Raw genomic sequence first — 27,005 nt, 5'->3', positions numbered from 1 at the left:
GCTGCTTGCCTTCTGCTCGGATAGGCAGAGCTTTAGTGTGATATCTGCTGTGGGCAGCAGATACCCACAGTTCCAGTGCCCAGCATGCATAAGGGATGTGGGTTTTCACCCGCATATCTACCTATGAATTTATTCTAAGAAGATAGTATATTATAATTAGCTTAAAAATTGCACTCCATAACACTAGATATGCCTTCCTTTCAATAGGCATCAAACAATCTCAGTTAAAATTTAGGGACTGTATCTATTACAAGTAATAGAAAATGATGCAAGACATCTACTCCTGTCACACAGACTCCAATGGGCATCTATGGAACAAAGCATGCTGTACCCATGGAACACAGGGTTCTTCCTGGAGAACAGGTGTTATGGAACTGGAAACCTAACCCCCAAGAGCAAGTCAGCCTCACTAGATAACCTCACTTATTCACCCCAACCCTGCAGACTGTCCAAGCAGGAAACTGGGCAGGACTGGCCAGGGCTAGCAATGGATGGAAGGCAGACGCACAGGAGAGTGTTGCTTCACTCCCACAGCAAGTATCTGGGTAATGAAAACTCCAGGGTGGCTCTGTCCAGACAAAGAGGATGGAGCTGAATTATCAGGTCTTTCGGGGCTGCAGACCCATCCTGGACTGGCCGCGTGGCTTAGAAGCAGCAGGACAAAACCATCCTTGGGGGTTTTCAGCATCAGTCAGTGGTGTTTGGGTCAATGGTTATCAAAAGTGGTGTGACTAGAACCCAGGGTCTGGGTGCTGACCCTGAGCTCAGGTTCTCCCCCTGGACTCTGGCTTCTCACCCAGGAGGTCAACCCCACAGGTGCCCTGAGGATGCCCCTTCAAAACCCTGTGTCTGGGGGAGGTTGAGAAACCTTGCCTGGCTTGCCTTTCTGCCAGAGTCCCATTTCCCAGCTGCTAGCCTTTCTGCCCCAGGCTGCTCCTCTTCCTGAAATGCAGACGTGTGCTCAGAGGCAAACCATCCGGCCTCCAGCCCTGGGAGACAGCCAACACCACCAAGGACTAGGCCTCACTAAGGAGTTGCACAGAAACAATGCCAAGAGTGCATCCTTAAGCCATCCCATCATCAGAGGATCAGCAGTTTTACACACGTGAGTAGGTTGCTACTCTCCACGGGGTCTCTTGATGCGCTCATAGGAGGCTGAGATCTGAGGATTACAGTTTGAAGCTGTGAGACTCAATCTCGCAATTAACCACCAAAAAGACAAATGGAGCTGTAGTTCAAGTTGTAAAGCACTAGCTTTGAGAAGGTAAAAGCTGTCGGACAGTGCCCAGGCCCTGAGTTCAAGCCCAAGTCAACAGATGTGTGAGGCTACCATTAAATAGATAGGACTGTGAGGCTACCATTAAATAGATAGGACTGCCATTCTCATAACACTTTGCCCTTTCTTGAACTTATGAAAGCAGGAGTATACTCTAATGGTAAAAAGCAGGGCATAGGAAACATATCAGTCAGCTCCATAGTCATTTCTTAGAAGTGCAGTGTTCTGTGTGTCACTATGTACAGGGATGCTCATACCATCACGCACACGCATGTGTACTACACTTCCTACTATACCAGGCAGGAGGAATTTCTCAGCTCCATTGTGTTGTGACGTTATGGGGTAGGTGCATGTCTATTTGTAATGGAGGAGTTGTCAAAAGAGCAGAACTAGATTGAAGGAACAAGTTTCTCAACCAGTTGTGGGAATGGAGGTATGGCTCAAGTAATAGAGCACCTATCATGAAAAAAGCCAAGTGAGTGCAGGGTCCCCAAGTTCAAGCCCCAGCACGAGTACAGACAAAGCTAGGCACTGATGGTTAACATCTATGATCTTAGCTACTGAGTGGAGACAGATCCGAAGATTGTGGTTCAAAACCAGTTTGAGACTTTTACCTCCAATTTACCAGCAAAGAACTAGAACTAGAGGTGTGGCTCAAGTGGTAGAGCATCAGCCTTGAGCAAAAAAGGTGAAGGTGGGAGGGAGAGCCCTTGTGCCCACCATGATTGCCCAGGCGGCCCTGAATTCAAGCCCCAGTACCTGCACAAATCCAAAAACAATTGTGTTCTAGGATTTACAAATCAATGCCTGCGTAGGTGTGTTTGAAACAATGGTTTATTGAGCCCATTCACCTTCTGGTGCCTTCCCAGTGCTTCTTGGAGGCCTGGCTTAACCCCACAAAGAGGCCAACTCCCAGGACCAGAGTCACAGCCAGCAGCAAGAAGAGTCCCCACAGTAGAGGACTGGGGTTAGAGGTCCTGCTGGAGCCTGCAGATCAGAGGGTGAAGTGTTAGGCTAGGCACAGCCAGGTGATTCTCCCCATGTCTACTTTCCAGCCTCCCCTGACAGGAAGCTGCTTTTCTGCACGCCTGAGGCTGTCTGCTTAGTTCAGGGGACAGCAATTACTCCATCGTGTGCTCACAATGGCCTGAGCCTCCCTGTTTTGTCAGCCAGGGGCCCACCTGTAAGCTCTGATAATACCTGGGGGTTGGAGCCTAAGAGGGCCTTCGAAGCCCACAGCTCCTGGAGAGCTCACGATGTCCAGCACCTTGGTGGTAATGTTATGATGACTTGGAGATCGACGCCGGCCTGTTCCCCGGGTGGGGGGGGAAAGGGGGGAAAGAGAGTGGATATTTTCAATTGTCCATGGCCCATAAACTAGGCCTTGGTAGGCCTGTGGCTGGAATTAGAGGACACACACCACCCTCCTACCCCAGACTCACGTGTAGTCTCCGGGCACACAGTCACACACGTCTCCAGCCCAGAGGGATGGCAGGCAGAGGCGCTGCAGAAGAAGTACACCTGGCAGGAGGAAGGGGGTCTGCAGGAGGCTGGCTCAGTACCACTGGGCAGAGGCACTGAGGGCTGGGACCAGGCAGACCTGCTGCTGACCAGGCAGACAGGCAAACACCTGGATGTGCTGACTGGGATGGCAGCCTCTGCTTGCTCCATGTGTTGCTCCCAAATTTGGGACCTAGCAACCAGCAGGTCCCACCCGAGGGTGTCCCTGCTCCAGCAGGCCAGCACCTCTCAACTCAGGAGCCGCACACGGGGCCTACAAGTGGGAATAATCTACATTTTTTAAAATGTGCTAGTACTGGGGCCTGAACTCAGGGTTCTGCGTCCTTGGTTTGGTTTTCTTGCTCAAGGCTGGTGCTGTAGTACTTGAGCCAGCTCTCTGCTTCCGGGGTTTGTTTTTGCTAGTTAGTTGGAGATAAAAAGGCTGGCTTCAAACTTGGATCCTCACATCTCAGCCTCCTGAGTAGCTAGGATTATAGGCATGAACCATCAGACCTGGCTAGATTACATCGGATGGAGTCACAGGGCAGGGATTTAAAATTAGATCTGTGTGCCTGACTGACGGAAACTGTGCCATCAACCAGGATTCTCCAGTCCTAGTGTGTTGCCTTTAGTGATATTTTGTGGGTTACATAGAAAACCTAACCGTACTCCCGGTTTATCCAGTTTTACCTTCAGGAGAAGTTTCTAGGGATAGAAAAACTCAAAAAGCAGAAGCTAATGTAGCACACACTATCATTTCTAGAATCAGAAGTGAGGCTGCCCTAGAACGCCACCACAATGCTGAGATTTAGGTTTGATTGTAGCCACGTCAGTGTTTCCTGTCTTCTGGCTCTCATTGTTGTCTGACAGCCAGTCCCCATCCTGGGCCCTTTGTCACTTGTCCCCAGGGTACTGAAGGGATGGGATTTGGGAGCCAGCTCATCCCTCCTTCTTACCTTTCCCCTGAGGGCTTGCTCAGAGCTGGCATTCAGGAGGGTGAAGGTGGCCACAGTGAACCGTTGATAGTGAGACCAGAAGGCCTCTGTCTTGTCCAAGGGCACCATTTGGGTTCTGTAGCTGTCACCTTTGAAGGGACACCTGTGGGGGAGAGTTGGGTAGCGTTCCCCCACCCGCTCCGCCCCCATGCAGAAGACAGGCAGGGCAGGGGGACCCCCAGGACCACTTGCTGCCACTCACCCATCGGTCAGGATGGGCCACTGGGGACGGTCGAAGGGGTTGGGGCTGGGAGTGGCCCAGCACTGGTGCAGCTTCAGGACCAGGTTGGGGTCTGTCCTCTCCAGCAGCCGAATTTCCACGTGGACGGGCTCCTGAAGCAGCCTCACGAGTGGGTAGTCCTTCTCTCTGTAGTAGGAGCTGAAAGTCTGGTCTGCAAGGAGGGAGGCCTTGAGCCTGGGACAGGCTGAGCGTTGGAAAAGAGGAGCAGGGAGAAAAACAGTAGCACGACTGCCATACCCTTGGCAATCCGCAGCTGCAGGCGCAGGGGACCGGATTGGGCCACTGGGGCAGGCGATCGGGGTGGGAAGATGGCCGCCTGGATTGGCAGGAAGTCACCAGCATTGAAGATACAGCGGATGTGAAGCCTGAAGTCCAAGAGCAAGGGGATGGGGGAAGAAGACGGCCACAGCTCCACCAATCATCCCCCAACCAGATGGATGCAATCCAACGGCAGTCCTCTAGGAAAGGATTGGCTCTACACAAGGACCAGGGGGAGGGGCCGAGCACTCACCCCGTCCTCTGCCCACCGGGTCTGGCCAGGCTTCAGCTCATCATGCCAGGCCCCTGTCTAGGGACAGGGGTGCTACAGGAGCAAGGCCACGGGGTCGGGGGGGGGGGGGGGGCTAGCATCTCTCTGCATCTGTCTTTGTTTTGCCCTTTGAGGCCTTTGCAACCTGGCTATTGAGCCTGTACAGATCTGAACGTACATCGTGTTCTTTAAAGGTCATGGGACCAGAAGGAAAGTCAATCATTTAACCAAAGCCTCTAGTTTCCTCCCTCTGATTGCTGTGGAGGGAATTGTGCAAGACCACAAGCTAATGCATCGGGGTCTAGGTTTGTCTTTGTCTATGGTCTGCAATACAGTATCTAGCATCTCCAGGTGGAGGCCTGATGCCACAGGGCTATAGAGCTGGAGAAGTTGTACCCAGTTCTGAAGGACTTTGGCCTTTTGCCACCTGACATCTGTGGGGTCTTGCTTAGTCCCGTCAGGCTACAGCCGTTTGCCTTGTCTCCCACACTCTGGGAATCCCAGACTGCTAATTGAATTCTGGCTGCTCATGCTGGGCTTTAGATCAAGGATCTAAAGCATGAGACTTGTGGCCCATCTCCTGGCTATAAGCACTCTGTGCTTCAAAGCAAAATACACGTGGCCTCCTAAACCCTGAACTCTCATGCAGCACCAAGCAGAGACCTTGTACACCCCAAAGCTAAAATAGCCAATTCTCTAAGGCAGGAAACTCAGGCTCAGGTTAGGCACATTGTCACTGGTCAAAAAGTTCAAAGCCATGGACTGGGAAGGTGGCTCAGTGGTAGAGCGCTTGCCTTGCATGCTCAAGGCCCTGGGTTCGATTCCTCAGCACCACATAAGCAAAAAGTAAAAAGCCGGAAGTGGCGCTGTGGCTCAGGTGGTAGAGCGCTAGCCTTGAGCTGAAAAGCTGAGGGACAGCGCCCAGGCCCAGAGTTCAGGCCCCACGACCGGACCAAAATAAATAAATAAATAAATAAAAAATAAAAGGGAAATTAAAAAAAAAAAAAAAGTTCAAAGCCAGCTAGCCGCTGGTGGCCCACACCTGTCATCCTAGCTACTCAGGAGGCTGAGATCTGAGGATCACGGTTCAAAGCCAGCCCCAGCAGGGAAGTCCAGGAAGAGATTCATGTCCAATTAACCAGAAAACTGGAAGTGGAGCTATGACTCAGAGTGGTAGAGCGCTAGCCTTAAGCAAAAGCGCTCTGGGACAGCACCTAGACCCTAAGCCCCATGACTGGCTTCAGCTCTCCTGCGGCCACCCCCAGCGGCCTGGCCTGAGAAGGGTTCCCCCACTCACCGGAAGGTGCTGTCACGAGTGATGGAAGCATGTTGCCCCTTTAGGACATGGATTTCAGACACCAGCTGGTTCTCATAGATGAGCTGGTTGCCAATCACCTGGGGGAGGAGGCAGCCATGAGGCTCTCCCAGGGGAGGGGTCTCTGCAGCAGCCCTTCCCCCTACCCCCCCCCCCCCCCGCTCGCCCCCACCCCCTCCCGGTCCTGCTCCTACCTGGGTTGTAGTGCCACACTGGGTGAGAGGGACCTGGAAGACCAAGAAAGCGCTGGTCTTCTGGATGGGGCGGCAGTGGGTGGGGGCGTAGGCCAGGCGGATGTTGGCCAGTGTGATCTTGTGTGCCAAGGCCATTTCTTGGGACAGGACCACGATGAAGTAGCCATTTCTGAAACACTGAATGGTAGCTGGGACAAAGGAAGAGGGGAGAGGCAGATCAGGGCTTTGGGACTCAGGGTCCATCCAGCATGGAGACAGGGATGGGCTGAGAGAAAATCAGTACGTAAGTCATGGCCTGGGGAGCTGAGACACCTGGACACGCTCTGCCCCCTTAGAGCAGCGTTGCCCTGGCAAATCCCCATCAGGGCTGATTTCCCCTCCATGGAACAAAAAGAAGCGAAGTAGCTGGGCACCCATGGCACACACCCGTAATCCTAGCTACTCGGGAGGCTGAGATCTGGGCATCACCGTTTGAAGTGAGCCCAGGAAGGAAAAAAGTTTATGAGACTCTGTCTCCAATTAACCAGAAAAAAAGCCAGAAGGGGAGTGGCTCAAGCGCTAGCCTTGGGAAGAAAAAGCCAAGCCAGAGCATGAGGCCTTGAGTTTGAGCCCAGTGTCAGTGCCTGTGTGTACGTGTTTGTCCTCCAAACCTGCAATGATCTAAAAGTCAAGATGCGCATAAAGGTTCATCTGTAGCAGTTTTCTGGGGAGTAGGTGTTAGAGGGCAGGCTAGAAACTTGGGGGTGGGGGACTTGGGGTCTCTGATCCACTGTGAGGAACTCCTGAACTACCATGAATTGGCTCGGCAGGTGCAGGAAGTACCTGTTGTCACAGCAGGGTCTAAGGGACCGGGTCTGCACTGGATGGGGGAGGGTGTACCTGTGTTGCCATAGTAACAGGGCACCTCTCTGGTGTCATCATAGCAGCAGCCAGCCTGCCAACATGCTTCCTTGGAAGAATTTCTTGCCATACAGGGGATGTGCCCAGAGGTCACATGGCACCACTTCCGGGGCAGATGGGTACCTAGGACGGGTGACAGGGCAGTGAATGAACAGATGGCTTTCCAGAGCCCAGACAAAGGCTCCAGACGTCGAGAAGTCCTACAAACCTGTGTGATATGGCTTGGTTGTTGCCTGGTCCTTCAGTAGGAGACCCCAGTGGGTCTGAGACATGGAGGGGTACTCAGATTCTGGTGTGGGAAATGGTGACGATGGAGGAGTTGGAGGCGTGGAGCTGTACTCTGAGAACGATGTGCTGGGTAGGGCTTGGTGAGCACTCGGAGGACGGGGGCGAGTCTGAGGGGCAGGGGGTGCAGACACTGTAAGCCGTGTCAGGTTAGGGTCCAGGGTCCTGGTGGGCTCAGGTTTGGGACAGATCAGAGTGACAACTTGCTCTGTGCCCAGCCGGCCATCGGGCAGCACAGCTTGTATGAAGACCTTCAGGTGGAAACGGCCATCCTGTAGGTGAGAGCCACATAGAGACGCAGCTGGTCAGCTCACCTGGCGCCCAGGTAAGATGAGGGGTCAGAAGGAACTCCGGGATTATTAGGCAGGGAGCTGGATTTGTGGCCCGGCCCAGACTTAATCTCTGTGGCCCACCAATTTATACCCAGTCTGAGATTCCTCCTCCTCCTCAGTGGGGGAGGGGCTATGTTAGCCAAGTACCCCTCTGTGTCCCCCATCACCTCCCCCAGCAGTGGGCCCCCCTACCTTCTGCAGCACGTGACAGCCTTTGTAATCAGCCGAGAGGACCACTGGCTCCAGGGGCTCTGAGCTGACCCAGTGGTAGCAGATGGAGCAGTTATTCACCTCAAAGCGGTTTCCAAATTCATCTGGGGAGGAGGAAGGGAGAGAGGGTGGAGGGAGGGATGTGAGGCACTGAAGGGCGAAGCTAGAGGCTGCTGTACTCAGCTGAAGGGACCCCCCCCCCGCCCCCAACATACACTCCATTCCAGCCTTAGCTTTGCTTCTAGCTTGCGGCAGCGAGGTCCTGGGCAAACCTCCTCTCTCTCCTGGTCTGTTTGCATCCCTCTCAGGGGATGGGGCTGCTCATAGATCTTTCTAACTGGGACAGTGCAGCTGAGAGGCAGGCTGGGATTTTTTGGTTGTTAGAGGAGGAAGGGGGTTGGTGTCAGTACTGGAGCTTGAACTGAGAGCCTTTCCCACTTAACTTTCTCACTTAAGTTGGGCTCCACAGTTCCACTTCCAGCTTTTTTGGCAGGTTTATTGGAGACGAGTCTCTTGCCCAGGCTGGCTTCAAACAGCAATCCTCAGATCTCAGCCTCCTGCATAGCTAGGATTACAGGCGTGAGCCACCAGCATCCAGATAGCAGGCTGGTTCTCAGGCTGGGGTGGAGCAAGGACCCATCAAGTTCCAGGCAAATGGGCTGAGCTCATCAATGGTTTCTTTTGGCTTGGATCCTGTGGTGGAGGCCGCTGAGATGTGCTTGAGCTTCCTCAGGTGCCCGCCATGAAGAATGAGGATTCCAGTCCTGCCCTGTTTGTTTTTGGTTGGTCGTGGGGCCTGAACTCTGAGCCTGGGCGCCGTCCCTCAGCTCTTCAGCTCAAGGCTAGCACTCTACCACCTGAGCCACAGCACCACTTCTGGCTTTTTCTGCTTATGTGGTGCTGAGGAATCGAACCCAGGGCCTCATGCATGCAAGGCAAGCGCTCTACCACTGAGCCACCTTCCTGCCCCCTGCTTTGTTTGTGAAGGAACTGAGCTTGTCTGCTGACGTTACTTAGAGACACTTGCCTGCTTCTCACTCATCTTGTTAGCCCACAGCAGCCATGGTACCTTCAGGGGTGCCTTCCTCTTTAGTGCGCATAGAAACACCATAGATCAGCATGCCTCACTTGCAGACCAGGCTTAGAGAGGTCAGGCCCAGCTGCCCAGCAGCACACAGCTTATGAACTGCTGATGTGAATCTCCAGTTCAAACCCACAGTGGGCATGTCCACCAGGGCCCTGCCTCGGAATCGCTGGTGAACCAGCAGCCTCGCTTGAGCGGGATATGGTTAGAAATGCAGGGTCTGGCCTTTTCTCCTCAGAACCAGCCCCTCTATCTGGCCAGGTGATTCCTGTTCATGGGATGCACTGCCCTAGTGGCCCCTCTCCTCCCCACCCCCTTTATCTAAGAGGAAACTTAAAAGGTGCCTTTGCTGGGTCCCATGAGTTATAGGCACTGGTGGCTCACGCCTGTAATCCTAGCCATTCAGGAGGCTGAGACCTGAGGATCACGGTTCAAAGCTAGCCCAGGCAGAAAAGTCCCCTTGAGACTTCTATCTTCAAATAACTAAAACCAGAAGTGGAACTGGAGCTCCAAGTGGTAGAGTGCTAGCCTTGAGTGGAAACCCTCAGGAACAGCACCTCAGGCCCTGAGTTCAAGTCCTACAACTGATGAAGGAAAAAGAAAAAGTCCCCCAACTTTGTATCTGTGCCCTTTGATCTGAGCTAGTCTCTGCTGCAGTCCCTTAGCAGGAGAAAAGAGAAGACTCACAGGTAACGATCTTGTGTGGAAGGCAAACTGCTCCTCAAACAGGCAATGCCTTCTTCTTAGCATCTTAAAACAAACAGCCAAAAACTCAGGAGACCACCTCGTTCCTGTTCTGTCCCAGGAACAAAGTGATGACAATCTCTCCAGAGCTCCTTCAAGGACCAAGACTGAGCTAGTGGTCAACCAGGCCATTCCTGGGACCCGGGACTGTGTTAACTCCACACACCGCTCGCACTCCCTGCCCCCGATCCTCCCTATTGAACCGGAAGCCAGTGTGGGCGCCTCTGACGATGGCTGGAGGTGAACAGACGTGCTGTCTTCCCACGGCGGCCATGGGATCAGTCTCCTTTCCCTGCCTTCACCACGCCTCTTTATTTGGCATATGGAGGTGAGTGGATGGGCCTAACTGGGACTCTTAGACTCTGGTTTCAGTGGCAGACTGGCCACCTGCCCTCTCTTGTGGGCTCACTATGGAGGCCTCAGTTTCCCCCCAGCCCCATTCCCTGCTTTCTGCACCACTCACCCAGCACCTTGAAGCGGATGGTCTGGCCTGGCCTGGGGAACACGACCAGCTGCATACCCCGCACCCCACAGTCATAGCTGTGCCGGAAGTCTGACAAGCCAGCCTCGACATAATGCTTCTGACCCAAGGTGGCCGCCACCAAGAGCAGCAGGGTCATGGGCTGACCCTGTGCCATCCTGAGGACACACAGAGACAACCACAGCAGGCCCGACTGCTTCCCTCCCAGGCCTTATATGGAAGGAAGCAACTGGTACCCTCTAAGAGCAAAGGAGGCTCACCTGGGGGGCATGTGGGAGGTGGGGAGAGTCTCCACCTGGCCACCAGGGACTGTGGTAAAACTCCTGCCTCAGTGGTAGTGGAAGGCGCCCTTCCAGCCTGGGCCCAGAGGGCTGCTAAGAGAGTGGCCCATGGCCTCACTTGGCTTTTCCCTCCCAGCTGGGGAGAGGAGGGAACTTTCTAGCAAAGCTGAAGCTGCAGGATGGGCTGGGAGGCAGCCTGAAGTTCTCAGGTTCTCAGCCAAGCTCCCTGTCAGACTTGGCCCACCCTTCCTGCCCAGACAGTCCTCCCGGGCCTCCTGTCTGCTCTGGGCCTCCGTAGTTCATTCTCACTCCTGGGGCAAGGCGGAGGAGAGAGGCAGGGCAGACAGGCTGGCAGCAGAGCCAACAGCAGCAGGTAAGAAAGCAGACTGCCAGCTCCTCCCAGGGCCCTCCTAGACTATTGCAGGTCTTCAGTCTGCAGTCCAAAATCTTCCCAAATCTGAGATTTTTCAGAACGCCAGCACGTTTGCAGAAGTGGAAAAGTCTCCCCACCTACATTGGTCACAGCTAACACAGACACCAGAGTTGGGAGCTGGTGGCTCATGTCTACAATTCTAGCTATTCAGGAGGCTGAGATCTGAGGATTGTAATTCAAAGCCAACTCAGGCAGGAAAATCTGAGAGACTCTTCTCTTTAAGCACCAGAAAGCCAGAAGTTGTGACTCAAGCGGTAGAGCATTAGCTTTGAGCACCAAAGCTCAGAGATAGCACCCAAGCCCTGAATTTAAGCCCCAATAGGGACACACACACACACACACACACACACACACACACAAATTTTAGAAAGTTATCTTCAGGCTGCTGGGCATGATGACATAGGCATGTATGTAGCCCTCAGGAAATTGGGAAGATTGAGTTGCCTTTTAGTGAGATGCTATCTTAGAAGCAACAAATTACAAACAAGCAAAGAAAAGCTTGTCTCCAAGTTCTACGTGCATAAAATAGACAGGAAACATGAATATATTTCCTGTCCAGTCGTGGGTCCCTTTTGCAAGAAATCTCATGAATCTGCAATGATTTTAGAATTCAAAACTATCCAAGGGCTGGGAAGGTGGCTCAGTGGTAGAGTGCTTGCCTTGCACGCATGAGGCTCTGGGTTCAATTCCTCAACACCACATAAGCAGAAAAAGCTGGAAGTGGCACTATGGCTCAAGTGGTAGAGCGCTAGCCTTGAGCTAAAGAGCTGAGGGACAGCGCCCAGGCCCAGAGTTCAGGGCCCACGACTGGAAAATAACAACAAACTCCCAACTCTCCAACCCCTGAAACATGGGATTGCTGAATAGAAAGCCCAGGAAGACCAAGCTGACAGCTGACCACAATGTAGCTCTACTTGGCTGCATTGATTGAAATAAATGTACAATGCTAATTGAAGGTGTTAATTACAGGGGGAAAAAAACAACCTCTTTTGGGCTTATGTGACCTCTTTTGTCTTCTCAAACTTTCCTGTTAATCTAGAACATTTATCTAAGAGATAATATCTATTAACTATACCACAGAACGGCTCAATGTTTATTGCAGGCAGGGCTCAGATCACAGGGTCTGCCTGTGTCACTTCTCACCCCACCCCCACCCTCTTAGGGACATCTCCCCCCCCCCAATTCAGTGATTCATGCATGTGATGCACTCAGAGCCCCCAGTAAGGTTGGCGCTCAGCAAAGGCTGGCATCCAGGGTCATCTTGGCAGTGGTAGGAGAGCGTGGGAGGGGCTGGCTCCTCTCCAGCCCTGTGCTCCCCACCTGTGCTCTCTATCTTGAGCTGCTTTGGGTTTCCCCTCTGATCACATCAGCTGCTAAATACTGCTTGCCTGGTAGAGGGGAGGGGACATCTGAAAGGGACCAGTATGGGGCGTGCCAGATCGCAGGTGACAGTGATTCAGTGCTCTGCAATGCCAAACGCTTACTGAGACTGTGCCCAGCTGGGGGAAGCTTCGTGTGAGACTCTTCTGGCCACTTCACCAGCAAAAAGCTGGAGTGGAGGCCTGGCTCAAGTGGTAGAGTACCAGCTGTGAGCAAGAAAGCCATGAGTTGTAAGAAGGTGGAGTCATCATTAAGAACTTGAGGTTGTATTTCTCTCACTGCCAACTGCCACCTGGCAGGGAGAATCTGTCTTTACGACAGAAAGCAACACATTTGTAGAGGAGGGATGGGGCTGGGGGACCCATTCAGCAACTTCCCTCCTCCCTCCCACTCAAAGCCAGAGTTCAATAGGGATGTGAGAAGCACTGACCTGGGATGCCCCGGAGTTGAGCCTGGGAGCTTCCTGGGGAAGGGCGAGCTGGGGAGGGGGAGGAGATAAGGCAGGGAGGGTCAGCAGCTAATGAAGTGGGCCTTACTGGAAGGACAATTTGTGTTTGTGTGCTGGACCTGCGGCTTGAACTCGGGTACTTGCCTGCATTCTTGCTTTTGCTCAAGGTTGGTGCTCTATCACTTGAGCCATATCTCTACTTCTGGCTTTTGGCTGCTTCCCTGGAGATAAGTCTCAGGGATTTTTCTGTCCCGAGCTGACTTAGAAACTCAATCCTCAGATCTCAGCCTCCTGAATAGCTACAGTTACTAGGTAGGTACTCAGCAGGACAATTTTAACCTTTGATTCCCATCTTCTTCTTCTGATGAACCCAGGGACAGCCAGATGAGGGCTCCATCCCTAAGCTACACCCCCAGCCCTAAACCTTTTTTACTTTGAAATAATGTAAGGCTTTTCAGGCTTACAAAATAGAAATTCTATATAGTCTTTTCCCAGATTCCTCTGATATGAAGTACTTTTTTTTTTGGGGGGGGGGGGTGCTGGTTTGGGGCTTGAACTTAGGCCCTGAGAGCCTCTATTTTGTTCAAGGCTACTGCTCTACCACTTGAACCACAGGTTTTTGGTGGCTAATTATAGATTAGAATCTCCTGGACTTTCCTGCCCAGGCTGGCTTCAAACTGGGATCCTCAAATCTCAGCCTCTCGAATAGCTAGGTAGACACATACACATTCAATGCCTACTTTCTAATAAGAGGAAGTAATCACAGCAAAACTACCAAACCCAGGAAATCCACATGGTGCACACTGGCCTGTGGTCGCACACACCTCTTTACGGCCATCCTTCCTGCTACAGAGATTTGTACCATTCAGCAACTGTCTTGATAAAGATTTTTGTAATGAAATGTTTTCCTCGACTAAGGTCCAATCCGGGACTCTGTGACTCAGCTCCCTCAGGTCTGGGACAGTCCCGTCTTCTTTTGTCTTCCACATCCTCATTACTTTTTTTTTTTTGTCGGTCGTGGGGCCTGAACTCTGGGTCTGGGCGCTGTCCCTCAGCTCTTCAGCTCAAGGCGAGCACTCTACCACTTGAGCCATAGCTCCACTTCCAATATTTAGGTGCTTAATTGGAGGTAAGAGTCTCATGGCCTTTCTTTCCTGGGCTGGTTTTGAACCATGATCCTCACTCAGATCTCAGCCTCCTGAGTAGGATTACAGGTGTGAGCTTCAATTGGAGGCGTGACCTTCAATTTCTTAATCTGTAAAATGAGACTAAGAATAAGACAGACTAGATGGGAATACTGAGCTCTGGACATGTCAGTCCCTGCTTGTCTCCTCTGTTAATCCAACCCAGGCACAGAGGGAAAGGAGGCCCGGACCTCACTGGGCTGGACAGACAGAGCCCCGGCCTGCAGCAAACCAGCAAGGTGCCAGTTGCTTCATTCAGTGGCGGCCTCTGTGATCCTGTGGGCTTTGTAGCTTCCTTCCAGAAGCCTGGAGGAGCATAGGTAATATTAAAGGCAGCTCTGTACTTCCTTTAGGAAACAGAGAACTTTGGAGAAATTTGGCCAGCTGGGAAGAGTTATGTTTGCTGGCTGAGCAGCCTCGAGGAGTCACTTAAACGTCTCTGAGCCCCAGAAACCTGTCGTGCTTGCCTGCTGGTTGCAATGAGCTAGCTACTCAGGAGGCTGAAATCTGAGTAAGGACAGAGATTCCGAGCTAGCCTAGGCTGTGGGCTTAGATAAATCTGATCGATTCTTATCTCCCATCAACTAGTAAAAGTGGTAGAGCAGTATCCTTGAGTGGAAAACTCCAATTGAGAATGTAAGGTCCTGAGTTCAAGCCTTAGTACCATCACACATACCACAGAGGGGGAAAAAAATCATCTTTTCCTGTCGTTGAGTTAGATGCCAAAATCCCTAACTTGGGAGTGGTAGGTCCAGATGCAAACATTGCCAATCTGGTTTTAGCATCCCTAAACCCGCCCACCATCCAGCCCTGCCCTTTATCCAGCCCCACCCACCACCCTGCCCCACCCACCTGGTCGGTCTTGTCTGTGGGTCAGTGGGGATGGTGGGGGGTGGGTTGGGCAGGATGGAGCTGCTTTCCCCAAGATAGACCAGAACACACACACACACACACACACACACACACACACACACACACACACACACACACACACACACACACACACACACACACACACACACACACACACACACACCCTCTACCTGGTTTGAGGGGGTGGGGGCGTAGGCATTTGTTTTTGGCAGTTCCAACCTTTCCGAGACCCAGAAGACAGGAGTCCTTTTCCTATTGGTGGTGAGGAGGTAACGGTGTGTGTGTGTGTGTGTGTGCGCGGGCGCGTGTGTACTCTTGTGCAGATTGACCCCTGTGGAGACACCAGCTGGGAGGTACTCCCAGCATCTACTGGCTATCAGGATGCTGTATTGAAGCAATGGTTCCTGGCCCCCAAAGCAAAGGAGATTAAGGGGTTGGGGAAGGTGACGCTGTCTCATGCAACCTTCTCTTTTCCTCGGGCTCAGAGCTCCCCTCTCCCTTCCTTCATTCCTTTGTGCCTATACTGAAGCTTGAACTCATGATCTCCCTTGACTTTTCATTATAGGCTGCCATTTCACCACTTGAGCCACACCTCCACTTTCAGCTTTTTGCTGGTCGCTTGGAGATGAGAGTTTTTCAGATTTGTCTGCTTAGGCTAGCTTCAAACCTCCCTCCTCAGATCTCAGCCTCCCAAGTAGAAGGGATTACAGGTGTGAGTCACAGGGTGCTACTTAGCTGCTCTACAATAGTCTGATCATTTTTTTTTTTTTTTTTGGCTATGGGGCTTGAACTCTGGGCACTGTCCCTCAGTCTTCAGCTCAAGGCTAGCGCTCTACCACTTGATCCATAGTGCCACTTCTGGTTTTCTGGTGGTTTATTGGAGATAAGAGTCATACTAAGTTTCCTTCCCCGGGCTGGCTTTGAACCATGATCCTTGGATCTCAGCCTCCTGGGTAGCTAGGATTGCAGGTGTGAGCCACTAACAGCCCGGCAGTCTGATTACTTTCAAAGGCAGCTTACACTGGCTTTCTCCATAGCTAGGGAGGACACTATTTTTACACGTGCTTACTACATGCCAGGTGCTTTGTAGGAACCAGTTCTTTGCATCTTTGCTTCCCCTGGGAGCAGCCACTGCTCCTGTGCACAGAGGACACGTGACAGGCCACCTAGTCGAGGAATGGATGGAGGCACTGGGCCTCCGGGCTGGACCTGTGACCAAGCCCAGCCAGGACTGTCACAGCCGGGCACCCAGGCTGTCTGAGAGCTCAGAACAGCTGGGACAAGCCTTCGTCTTCCTCAGGCCACTCCCCATGGAATGAATACTCCTAGCACACTCAGCCTTCACTTTCTTGCACATGATCGTATCCCCAGGCTACATGCAAGGTCTTCTGGGCTCTGAGCCTCCTCTGTGCAAGAAGGGGGTGGGGCGGGGGCTGCCAGGGTAGATAGAGATGTGGGGCAACTCTCTGCCGTCTCAGCCTCTCCCACTCCACCCCTACACACACACACACACACACACACACACACACACACACACACACACACACACACACACAGCTAACAGCTACTTCCTCCCTTAGCGTACTCTCTTCCCTCTGCCTGTTTGGTGCTTCAAGTCCAGCAGCTTTCAGCAGCCAACTGCCTCCAGGACTGGATCTTTGCTTCGTCCTTTCCTTCCTTCTTTCCTTCTTCTGAGGCCAGGTAAGGAGGTGGGGGACCAGGGGTGGGACAGCCTGGTGGATCCATAGGAGACAGCAGTATTCTTACCTGGCAGAGAACTGTTACCTGGTAGGATGGCAGAGGGGTGAGTTCACCAGCCCGGCAGGGACTTGCTGCCAGGCACTGGGATTTCTTAAGCTTTAACTAGTTAACTAGACTCCAGCTACAGTAGTGGGCCATTCTACAGCAGTCTCAGGGATACATGGAGACTGACCAAGAATCTGAGGAGCTCAGATGCCCAGAGCCCTCTTCTCCATTCCCTGCAAAAGCAGGACCCCAGTCACTGGGCTCCCTGAAGTCCATGCAGTCTGAGGGACCCAGCAGTCCAGGGGGGCTCCCAAGGGTGCCATGGGGCTGGGCCCAGTGAGCAGAGGCTGGTGGAAGGAAATGCACAGAGTAGAGGAGACAGGTCTGTCTGCTGGAAGTGGGGTCCTGGCTCCAGCCGGGGGACATAGGGCCAGGTTCTGTGCTTCTCTGAACTTCAGTTTCCTCTTCTGGAAAGTGGGGTCTTACAGGGGTCTTATAGGGTCTTAAAGCTTAGGAGGTAAGAGCAGGCAGGAGAAGCATTCTCAGGAATTCTGGGCCCACCTGCCCCTCCCACCTGTCTGCAGAACCCCAGTTCCAGAAACCTCCTTGGCCAGAGAATTCCTTGCTTGGGTCCCCGAAATACCAGCTTGCCAAGGATGGTGATCTTTGGAGGGGGCAGAGTTTTCTGCCGTGGGCACTAGTTTTTCCACTGGAAAGAGACTACTAAAGGCTACTGCTTGCTTCTCCTTCCTCTTTCCCTCTCTTCCTCTTCTATCACCTCTTCCTTTGAGAAGAGGTAGAAGAGAGGAAAGAAGCAGAGGGCTAAACAATTGTTCCTACTCATGTTTGCATTTTGTATCTCAGTTTTCTTAACTGTGAAACGGGATGGAGAGTCTCTGGTCTCCGCTCTGTTCTGAAGGCATGAGAAAGAGAGCACCCACACAGAAGACCAACCTAGGTCCCTGGCATCAGCTGGGATCTATGCCCTTCCTCCTGCAGAGATCCTCTACCTCAGTTCTTCCAGCTCCTCTCCCCCCCCCCCCATTTATCCCCACCAGTTTTATCCAAGGGGCTCTGGGGGGCCTGGGCCAGGCTGTGATTATGCATGATTGCCTGCTGTGTGTCTGCCTGGCATCTCTGGCACCAGAGAATAGCAAGTCGCTCACATCCCTGTTGAGTGAGTGAACAGGGGTGGGTTTCCCGGGGTAGGCGGGCTGCTGTGGCTGTCCCCTAGGAGAGAACCCCTGTCTTCCCAGCTCTCCCCCCCAACCTATCTCATTTCCTGTCCTACTAGCAAAGGAGGGCCCAGTCCACTGTTCATCATCAACACACCCAGGCAGCCACTCTATGGGACAAACAACAGCTTCGCTTTGAGGATCTGTAGAAAGGCAAGGGCTGGGGGTGGTGGGTGGAACAAGACCACGGACTCCTCCCAACCTATGCCGGACCACGCCCATCCCTGTGTGCTCTGGGGCTGAGAAAAGGAGGCCTGTATAACTTTACACCATTTAGGCTTGAAGATCATCACACTTGCCGCACGCATGCTCTTTATGTATTAGCTCATTTAATTTCCCCTAATATCACAACAAGCCACAGACTCTTACAAAGGGATGTCATTACAGAGCAATCCACTTAGAAAGAAGGCTTGCTTCCCTGGTCTTTCTCAACATCCACCAACCCCAGTGGCTGGCTCTGTTACACTTCTGGGTTAAGATGGCATCTCTGACTTGGTTTTCCACCACCCCTCCCACCCCCATACTAGGTCTTGAACCCAGGGTCTCATGCTCTTTCCCTGGTTGTTTTCTGCTCAAGGTTGGCACTCTACTGTCGAACCACAGCTCCGCTTCCAGCTGTTTTGCTGGTTAACTGGAGTGGCTTCCAACCCTGGTCTTTCAGATCTCAGCCTCCTGAGCAGCTAGATTACAGGCATGAGCTGCCCGGGGCCAAGCACTGACTTGATTTCTCTGTGGCTCCCAGGTGACCCCAGCTGTGTCAGGATCAGCCCTGTGGCCTACCCCCCCAACCACCATGGCCAACGCCACTCAGAAGCTGCTCTGCCCAGTCTTGGAGCAGATGAGCCACCTCCAAAGCCACAGCAACTCCAGCATCCGCTACATAGACCACGCGTCAGTGCTACTGCACGCGCTGGCCTCGGTGCTGGGCCTGGTGGAGAATGGCCTCATCCTCTTCCTGGTGGGCTGCCGCATGCGCCACACGGTGATCACCACCTGGGTGATGCACCTGGCGCTGTCCGACCTGCTGGCCACAGCCTCCCTGCCCTTCTTCACCTACTTCCTGGCGGTGGGCCACTCGTGGGAGCTGGGCACCCCCTTCTGCAAGCTGCACTCCTCCGTCTTCTTCCTCACCATGTTCGCCAGCGGCTTCCTGCTCAGCGCCATCAGCCTGGACCGCTGGCTGCAGGTGTGGCGGCCGGTGTGGGCGCAGAACCACCGCTCCGTGGCCTGGGCTCACAAAGTCTGCCTGGCGCTCTGGGCGCTGGCGCTGCTCCACACGGTGCCCTTCTACGTGTTCCGGGACACCATCCCGCGGCGGGACGGACGGATCATGTGTTATTACAACGTGCTGCTCCTGCACCCGGGGCCTGACCTGGAGGCCGCCTGCAACCTGCGCCAGGCGGCCCTGGCCGTCAGCAAGTTCCTCCTGGCCTTCCTGGTGCCGCTGGCCATCATCGGCTGGAGCCACGCGGCCATCAGCGCGCGCCTGCACCACCGGGGCCGCCCGCGGAGCAGCCGCTTCGTGCGCCTGGTGAGCGCCGTGGTGGCGGCCTTCGCGCTCTGCTGGGGCCCCTACCACGTCTTCAGCCTGCTGGAGGCGCGGGCGCACTCCGTCCCCGCCCTGCGGCCGCTCGTCTGGCGCGGGCTGCCCTTGGTCACCAGCCTGGCCTTCATCAACAGCGTCATCAACCCGCTGCTCTACGTCTTCATCTGCCCCGATGTGGTGCACAAGCTGCGGGACTCGCTGCGCGCCGTGCTGGAAAGCGTTCTGCTGGATGACAGCGAGGCGGGCAGCGGCGGGGTCAGCAGCCGCCGCCCCAGCGTCTATTCCTCCACCTCCACCCTGTCCCTGGGCGGCTGCCTGGGGTCCCCGCCCTGCCCAGCGGGCCTCCTGGTCTGTGTGCCCGCCCGATGCTCGAAGGGGCGAGATGGGCACCCAGGGCGCAGCGCTGAACCCCACCTCGGATCGGATGGCTCCGCCAGGCCCACAGGGCCTCGGGAGACCTTTCTCCCCAAAGGCAGAGAGAGGCAGGGTGGTAACCGGGTGGTGATCCTGGACCCCCAGGGTACAGCCCTGCTGTGAAAATGGAGATAAGGGGGCAGGCTGAGGAATCTGTTTTGGCCCGCCTTGGGTGACTGAATGGATCTCTCAGAAACTAGCTGTTTGCCCAATGAATCCAGCAGGGTCCTGTCTGAGTGGTTTGATAATCAGCAGGCCCGGCTGGCTGAAGTACTTCTGAACTGCACTGTGGCCTGGGGCTGTGCTCATAAACTCACTCACTATAGACTTCTCAAAGCAGGTCAGCAGAGCCTGTTTCCAGAGGAGGGTGGAAGGGAGGCGAGGGGGTCACATTGTATCAGAGATAGAGCTTGGGAGCAAAAGGAAAGGGCTAAGCAGCAGTCTACCATCTTCATTTAGCTACCAAGCTAACATAAGCACCAGATATTTAAAAAAAAAAAAATTGGCCATGCGCCAGTGGCTCCTGCCTGTCATCCTAGCTACTCAAGAGGCTGAGATCTGAGGATCATGGTTCAAAGCCAGCCTGGGCAGGAAAGCCAGTGAGACTGACATCCAATTAACCACCAGAAAGCTGAAGTGGCGCTGTGGGTCAAGTGGTATTCACCTAAGGTGAAGAGGTGAGAGACAGCCATACAACAACAAAATTGGTGGCAGTACTAGGGCCTAAGCAGTCTCTGAGCTTTTTTTTGCTCATGGCTGGTTGGTGCTTTGACACTTGAGCCACAGCTTCACTTCTGGCCTTTGGTGGTTAACTGGAAATAAGTCTCATAGGCTTTACTACCTGGACTGGCTTTGAACCGTGATCCTTAGATTTCAGCCTCCTGAATAACTAGGATTACAGGAATGAACCACTGCCACCCAGCAATCACCCAATCTTAAGGGTAGGTGGCTTATAAACAGGCAGAGTCTGGCTTAGGGCTTTCAGTGATGGCCTGTCCTGCTCAACTCTGTCCAGGAGCAAGAACATCCTCATCTAAAGGGGGCAGTTGCCTCACTGGGATATCTGCTGGTGTAGGCCAGAGGGGGACTTTGTATTTGCCAATCCTGGCTCTTGCATGGCATCATGGAGACCAATGCCATCTCTGCTCTGCACTTCGTGGACTGGCTGTTCAACATCAGTTCAGTTGGTTTGTTGGTGAAAAGTACTGGAAAGGCAGGAATGACGAATTCTCCTGGGGCTTCTGAAGGTCAGGTCGCTTCCGGCCTGTACCAGCCAGGGCCCAGCCTACAGCAGGTACTCAACAAACGTGCTGTGAAGCATCACCCTGTGTCTCCCTCCTTCTCCCTGACCTCAACTCCCAGTGCCATGCATTTTAGTTCTTTATTATGGAAGAATGAAAGCTCCCTGAGGGCAGGGACTTAAGTGTGTTTGCTTTCCCTGGCACCCATCCACGGACCTGTATGCAACAGGCATTCAATAAATGCTTCTGCTGTAGATGGCCCAGGCACACTGTCTAATCACGGGGGATTCTGCAGTCCGGTGTGGGCCGAGGGGCACTGAGGAGCCTTGCTCCTGCCAACTCCCTGATGATTGATCTTCTGGTGCTGCGGCAGAAGGAGCAGGTTTCTGACTACAGGCTTTGGTTTGGGCTGGATGCTGACCCGCCACCCCCGCAGCCACTGAGCAGCAAGAATGTGCTGTTCTTGTCTGAAGGCACGTGGAGACGGTCGGGGATGCAAAGGTGATGCTTGATTCCTTTGAGCCCTGCTTCAAGGCCCAGGAGCCCCATCCAGCCTGAAGCCTTCCCCTGAGCCCCCAGAGCTCCAGTACTGGTCCCAGCAGTGCCATCTGTCTGACGTGGCTCCTGGCTGTGGAGGGCTTTCAGGCTTCAGACCTGGGCCGCTGGGGTGGCTGCTTCTGCAACAGGGTCAGGGTGTCCCGCTTCGCAATGGTGCGCAGCTGCTTCTTCTTTGCTCGCTTGAGCTTGGCGGGGTTCCGGATCTGGGGCAAGGAAGGGAGAAGCCTTAGTGTGCAGTCTGTCCCTGCTCCCTGGAGAAAGGCGGCACACCTGGCAGCAACCCAGGATGCAGCAAGAACAGGCCATATTGGGGCGGAGCTCCTTGTCCGTCTGGCTGTGGTCTGTATCCCACAAGTGGGGCCTGGGGCGGGGGCTACTCACCACCTGGACGATCTCTGCTTTCCGCTCATTCTCCAGGCGGCGTTTGATGTTCTCAGCCCGGCGCTGTTTCTTCTCCTGGAAGGCACAGGGGAGAGGGGCTGAGCCTGGGAGCCGAGCTCACCTGTGCTGGCCAGGCCCCAGCAGAACGTGAGCAGGCCTAAGTCTCTGTGCTTCCCTTGCTCCTGCTGGTGTGAGCATGGGAGCTTGTGAAGGGGCCAGGGGCGTCATCTGTGCTGTGGCCCTGGCATCTAACCACCACGGTGGAAAGTTCCTCACTCTGTATCACCAAGTGGGCATGTGGATGGGCAGCTGAGGAGGGGCTGGGATGTGGTGGCTGCAGCCTGCGAACCACGCATCCAAGAACACATACCTGTACATACCCAGCCCTCCCATTGCTAAGGGGAAGGGCTGGGCTTTCCCTCACCCCACCTGCCCAGGCTTCCTCTCCCCAGGCCATGGGCCCGCTAGCAGGCACGGCCAGGATGGGGTGAGCTTGGAGGGGAGACCTTCAGACAAGGGGGTGTCCACACTCCAATCTAGAACCTCAACCCCAGACTCACCTGGGGTGATTGAAGCAAGGGGGTAGGTGGCTAAGTAACTGCTGCAGCCATTTCTCAGTGGTCCGGTTCCCAGGGCAGATGGAGAGAGGCTCTGGTGGGATATGCACTTCCAGGGCTGAGTATGTGTCTGCTATGTGCTAATCAGGGAGCTATGGCTAACTTTCCCACCTTCCACGTGAGGATGACCACTGTTCCTACCTCTAGGCTGTTTTGAGAACTAAGTGGATAAACACAAGTGAGGGCCTGGAACAGTCCTGGGTCTCTAGCAACACCAGCTGGAGTCTGCTTTGATAGCAGGAAGACAGGGGATTTCAGCTATGCTGTGTCTGTTCTCAGGCAGGGCTGCCCCAGGGGTGGGGACTGTGGCGCCCCAGGGTTACAGAGGCAGCCTGGGTCCTCGGTGAGAAAGAAGGGAACCTGGGCCCCTGTGGGGTCCAGGGAAGGGATGGGCAGGTGCACCTCTCCCCAGCTGATGGGAAGGCAGCTGTCTTAGCCAAGATAGAGCCTAGGTTACACAGGAAGAAAGACAGGGCCTCAGGACAAGGGGCGGCTACACTCTAGCCTAGGACCTCAGCCCCGGGCTGCGCTGGGGTGATGTGAAGCGAGGGGTGGATGGCTAAGTAACTGCTCCACCCTCTTTCTCAGTGGCCAGGCTGGGACCACGAGCCTGGGACAGCTTGCAGACTCCAGCTCTGTGCTCCTCCTGTACTGGAGGGTTACTAGAAGCACAGTGTCCCTGGCTAAGCCTGGCCCAGGTCACACTACCGTAGTTCCTCCAGGTATGGCCTGCTGAGCACCCTTCTCGCTCCCACACGGCCCTGGCTGGCACCCCTTGTTGAGTGTGGGCTCCAATGACACATTTGTGGCTCTGAGCGGGGTGAGAGTGGAAGGGGTTCCTTGAATGACAGCAGGTCAAGGCAGTGTCTCGTCCCCGGGTCTGAGTCTGGCTCGGCAGACCTGCACTCAGCCCCTGAAGCTCCAGCCTCAGCTGCACTGGACCCTCACCTGCCGGCGCCTCTCCTTCTCCTCCTTCAGGTGGCGGGCAAAGTCCTTGGCCAGCTTCCTCTCCTGCCGCTCCTTCATCTTCCGCTGCCAGGAGGTGCGCAGGGGCTTGTCCTGGACCATCTGGGAGAACCTGGCAGGGAGGAATGGGGGACAGGGTGCTTGCAGGGCCTGTGTCCTCGGCTCACCTCTCCTTGGTGCTGCTCCCCAGAAGGCAGTTGTAATCTCCTCCTGTTGGCCTGACAGTCAGCCTCTGGGTCTCTCTATGTCCCAAAGGAGCGAATGAAGGCTGAGATGCTAGGATAAGTGATTCTGCTTCCCTGGACGGCTTGATCTCTCCCTGCTACAGCTGCTCACTCTTCTTTTCTCTAGCTCATCAACCCCACTCCCAGCATACCTGACTCAGTCTTAACTTGCTCCCTACCCTATTCCCACTCGAATTCCTTGTCTGGTTCTACATGGCCCTTTGTGGCCCTGCCCTTCTTCCTGTGACCTGCCGGGACGTGGAGTGGGGTGGGGTGGGGTGGTGGCGGCTCAGGGCCACACTTCTCATCACTGTAGCTTCAAGGCTCTGTCTCAAGTCATTTAAGTGTTGTCTCAGTTTAATGGGGGTGCGATGGCTTTTAAGAGTACAACAGGGCTGAGAATGTGGCCTAGTGGGAGAGTGTTTGCTGAGCATGCATGAAGCCCTGGGTTTGATTCCTCAGTACCAAATACACAGAAAAAGCCAGAAGTAGCACTGTGGCTCAAGTGGTAGAGTGCTAGAGCCTTGAGAAAAGAAGCTCAGGGACAGTGCCCAGGCAGAGTTCAAGCACCAGGACTGGCTCTACCCGCCCCCTGCGCACCCCCCCCCAAAAAAAAAAGAGTACAACAAAATCCCATCTGCAGAGAGCCTAAGATGGTCTACCTTCAGTCAGGTTTACTTTCAGTCATTAGTTTCTTCTCTATTTAAAAAAAAAAAATCTCTTCCTTCCCCTGTTCCCTCACAGCTACCAAGTCTACCTCTGGTTAGTAGGTCAGGCTAACTGAAATTTAAATGGAATCCCATCTCCTTCCTGGCAGTCTGAATGCTCCTGTCTTCTTTATTCCCTCCTCCAACATCTATCTACTGACCTCTTAAGATGCCCTAGTACAGAAAGACAAGGAAGACATGTCTCCCTAAAGGCTACAATCAATATAAGGCAGATGTATAGAGGGCAGATGCAGACACAGGTCTGTAGACATAGGCTCTGAAATCAGATCTGTGCTCAGGTCCTGGGTCTACCATCCCTGCTTTTTTGGTGGCACTGGTGGCTGAACTCGGTGCTTGCTAGGAAAGTGATCTACCATGTGAGCTTCACCCCCCAGCCTTTTCCTTTATTATTTATTTTTATTTGTTGGTCAGTAAGCTTGAACTCAGGGCCTGGGCCCTGCCCTGTCATTAACACTCTACTGCTTTGAGCCACAGCTCTACTTCCAGTTTTCTGGTGGTTAATTGGACATAAGAGTATCACAGACTTTTCTCTGGATCCTTCTTCCTCCACCTCCCTAGTAGTTGGGATTATAGGCATGTACCACCACACCTGGAACTGTTAGACCCCTTGAGCTTCTCAATCTGAGTTTTCTCAGATGTAAAACAGGAATAATAGTTATCTGCTCCCAGGGCTGGAGTACAGATAAAGGTAATAACTAATAAGTGGTGTTTGTGCTGAAAGTCCCCATCTGGCCAGTTTGTATTGAAATTTCTCATATTATCAGTGCTTGCTAATACATTTTTATGATAAAGTCAGGAGTAATGAATGATTTTACTTGCCTCTGTAGACAAGGGTAGGTGTCTGCTGAATGGAGAGAGACTAAGATGACATCACCAAAATGACCTTTGAGGGCCTCCTTCCTGACGTCCCAGGGCATTGAAGTTTTTTAAATCTTATTTTTTATTTTATGCTAGTCTTGGGGCTTGAACTCAGGGCCTGGGTACTGTTCCTTAGCTATTTTGCTCAAGGCTGGCACTCTACTATATGGGCCACAGTTCCACTTCTTGTTTTTTTGGGTGGTTAACTGGAGATAAGAGTCATAGGGACTTTTCCCACGCAAGCTGGCTTTGAACTTCAATCCTCAGATCTCAGCCTTCTGAGTAGTTAGGATTTCGGGTGTGAGCTATCGGTGTCCAGCTTTTTTTGACAATGATCACCAGCTTGCTCTCTCATGAAAGTGAGCTCCCTCCAACCCTGGGTCTGCACCCTAGCAATGACAAGGTCCAAACACAGAGGACGCCACCTCCACCCATGATGTCCCCTACTTCACCTCTTCTTGGAGCGGTCCTTCCACACACGCCCAGATTTGGGCTTCCCCTTCGGGATCACAGGGCATTCCTCCTCCTCCCCCTTCTTCAGTATTTTGGACGCAGGGGTCTGGGCTGAAGATCCCTTCCGCTTCTTTGCACCCAGGCTGCCTGTCACCGTCGGCCCGGCCACAGGTTGCTTGTGAGGCTCCTGCTGGCGTTCTGGGCTGCAGGGGGCCTGGGGTGTCAGCTCCTGCTGTGGCTGCGAGGGCTCAGGACCTGGAGCTTGCTGAGCGAGGTAAGGTTCTGGCGATCCGGGGCCTGGCTGCAGCGACCCCGAGCTCAGCTCCTCCTGACCCTCGGCCGCCTCCGAGTCCTGGGAAACCCTGCGTGATTCCACACACCGGGGGGGCTCAGGCCTTGGCTCTGGCTGGCTTGGAGATGACTCGGGGACTCCGTCTTGCCGTGGAGACCCTTGGTTCGGCTCTGAGTGTCTTCGAGGGGACCCCAAGTCGGCATCCTGCCGCGGCCTGGGCGATCCCGGGCTCGTCTCGGGCGGACGCGGGGGAGACTCCAGGCCGTGTGGCTGCCCTCTCGGAGGAGACCCGGGCCCCTTCCCTTCTTCGTTCGTTTCGAATTGCACAAGCGCCCGCCTCGCTCTCGAGGCGGAGGCGACGTTTGCCGCGGACTCGGGATTTAGGCCGCCCAGCCGCCGGCTGCGCCGCAGCGGCGTGTCCATGGCCTGAACGTTCCCAGGCCTCACCGTCCCACGTGCGCACGCCTGCTGCGACTCCGCCGCCGGCCGGCGCCTTCGGATGACGTCACACACGCCCCACTTCCGGGCCGGGCTGGAAAAGCGTTGTTGCCAAGGACGCCATGTTGGTAAGAGGCGGAAAGGATGCAGACCGGCCGGGAGAGGGGCGGGGCTTAGGAGACGCATGCGCAATGTGCGTGGGCGCCAAGTGAATTCTTTCCCTGGTATTCGCAAAGGCGAGGAGGGCGGGCGGGAGGGAGGGGCAGAGAAGGGGAGCCTGGTGTGGAGCTGGTCGGTCGGGCTGCGTGGAAAATGCCCGGTGCAGTATCACCGAGCATCAAACAGCCGCGGGGCCCGAGGTGTGTGACGCGTCCGCACCCCTGTCCCGCCCGCCCGCCCCCCTCTTCACGACCTGCGCTGCCCCGTCCCAGAAGGCCGGCGGACACAGCCACCTTCGGAAGGAGTTTATCAGGGGGCTGACAAGGCCATCGCCCTCATGGGAGAGGGAGCAACATGGTTCCTGTCCCTCTTCAGGGGCATCCTTGTACATCGGGCCTAGACGTGGGGGCACTCTGTGCCCGCAGCCAGATCTAGGCCAAGAGTGTGGGGACCTATCCCGGGGG

At 54.3% G+C, this 27,005-nt stretch overlaps 3 protein-coding genes across 3 annotated transcripts; 1 reads left to right on the top strand and 2 right to left on the bottom strand.

Moving 5' to 3' along the window:
* Nucleotides 1–2,123: 2,123 nt before the first annotated feature.
* Zp1 (zona pellucida glycoprotein 1) lies at nucleotides 2,124–10,243 on the bottom strand. Its single transcript, XM_042675778.1, has 12 exons — nucleotides 10,069–10,243; nucleotides 7,760–7,881; nucleotides 7,159–7,507; nucleotides 6,930–7,073; nucleotides 6,051–6,238; nucleotides 5,839–5,936; nucleotides 4,250–4,377; nucleotides 3,974–4,163; nucleotides 3,733–3,874; nucleotides 2,719–2,797; nucleotides 2,477–2,584; nucleotides 2,124–2,263 (listed from the first exon to the last, which is right to left on the bottom strand). Exons 1-12 carry the CDS (start codon nucleotides 10,241–10,243, stop codon nucleotides 2,124–2,126), a joined length of 1,863 nt encoding a protein of 620 aa, XP_042531712.1.
* Nucleotides 10,244–18,459: 8,216 nt separating this feature from the next.
* Nucleotides 18,460–19,749, top strand: Ptgdr2 (prostaglandin D2 receptor 2). Its single transcript, XM_042675777.1, has one exon. It carries the CDS (start codon nucleotides 18,460–18,462, stop codon nucleotides 19,747–19,749), a length of 1,290 nt encoding a protein of 429 aa, XP_042531711.1.
* Nucleotides 19,750–20,988: 1,239 nt separating this feature from the next.
* Ccdc86 (coiled-coil domain containing 86) lies at nucleotides 20,989–26,414 on the bottom strand. Its single transcript, XM_042676015.1, has 4 exons — nucleotides 25,652–26,414; nucleotides 23,372–23,501; nucleotides 21,807–21,881; nucleotides 20,989–21,628 (listed from the first exon to the last, which is right to left on the bottom strand). Exons 1-4 carry the CDS (start codon nucleotides 26,365–26,367, stop codon nucleotides 21,509–21,511), a joined length of 1,041 nt encoding a protein of 346 aa, XP_042531949.1. The 5' UTR covers nucleotides 26,368–26,414; the 3' UTR covers nucleotides 20,989–21,508.
* Nucleotides 26,415–27,005: the final 591 nt, after the last annotated feature.

Source organism: Dipodomys spectabilis, unplaced genomic scaffold (assembly GCF_019054845.1).
Source record: "Dipodomys spectabilis isolate Male_0828 unplaced genomic scaffold, ASM1905484v1 ptg000030l, whole genome shotgun sequence".
NCBI lineage: Eukaryota > Metazoa > Chordata > Mammalia > Rodentia > Heteromyidae > Dipodomys > Dipodomys spectabilis.
The sequence above is the reverse complement of the archived record's forward strand: the minus strand, read 5'-3'. Positions and strand labels throughout refer to the sequence as shown.

Bases quoted from the DNA above. Each gene is read 5' to 3' on its own strand.
- Ccdc86 (XM_042676015.1), bottom strand. From the start codon at position 26,367: ATGGACACGCCGCTGCGGCGCAGCCGGCGGCTGGGCGGCCTAAATCCC. The intron at 21,882-23,371 runs GTGAGGGTCCAG...TGTGCCTTCCAG, and splicing joins AGAAGGAGAGGCGCCGGCAG to GAGAAGAAACAGCGCCGGGC. The intron at 21,629-21,806 runs GTGAGTAGCCCC...TCCTTGCCCCAG, and splicing joins AAGCAGAGATCGTCCAGGTG to ATCCGGAACCCCGCCAAGCT.
- Ptgdr2 (XM_042675777.1), top strand. From the start codon at position 18,460: ATGGCCAACGCCACTCAGAAGCTGCTCTGCCCAGTCTTGGAGCAGATG.
- Zp1 (XM_042675778.1), bottom strand. From the start codon at position 10,243: ATGGCACAGGGTCAGCCCATGACCCTGCTGCTCTTGGTGGCGGCCACC. The intron at 7,508-7,759 runs GTAGGGGGGCCC...TCTCACCTACAG, and splicing joins GCTGTCACGTGCTGCAGAAG to GATGGCCGTTTCCACCTGAA. The intron at 2,585-2,718 runs GTGAGTCTGGGG...CCCGGGGAACAG, and splicing joins TGTGTGCCCGGAGACTACAC to GCCGGCGTCGATCTCCAAGT.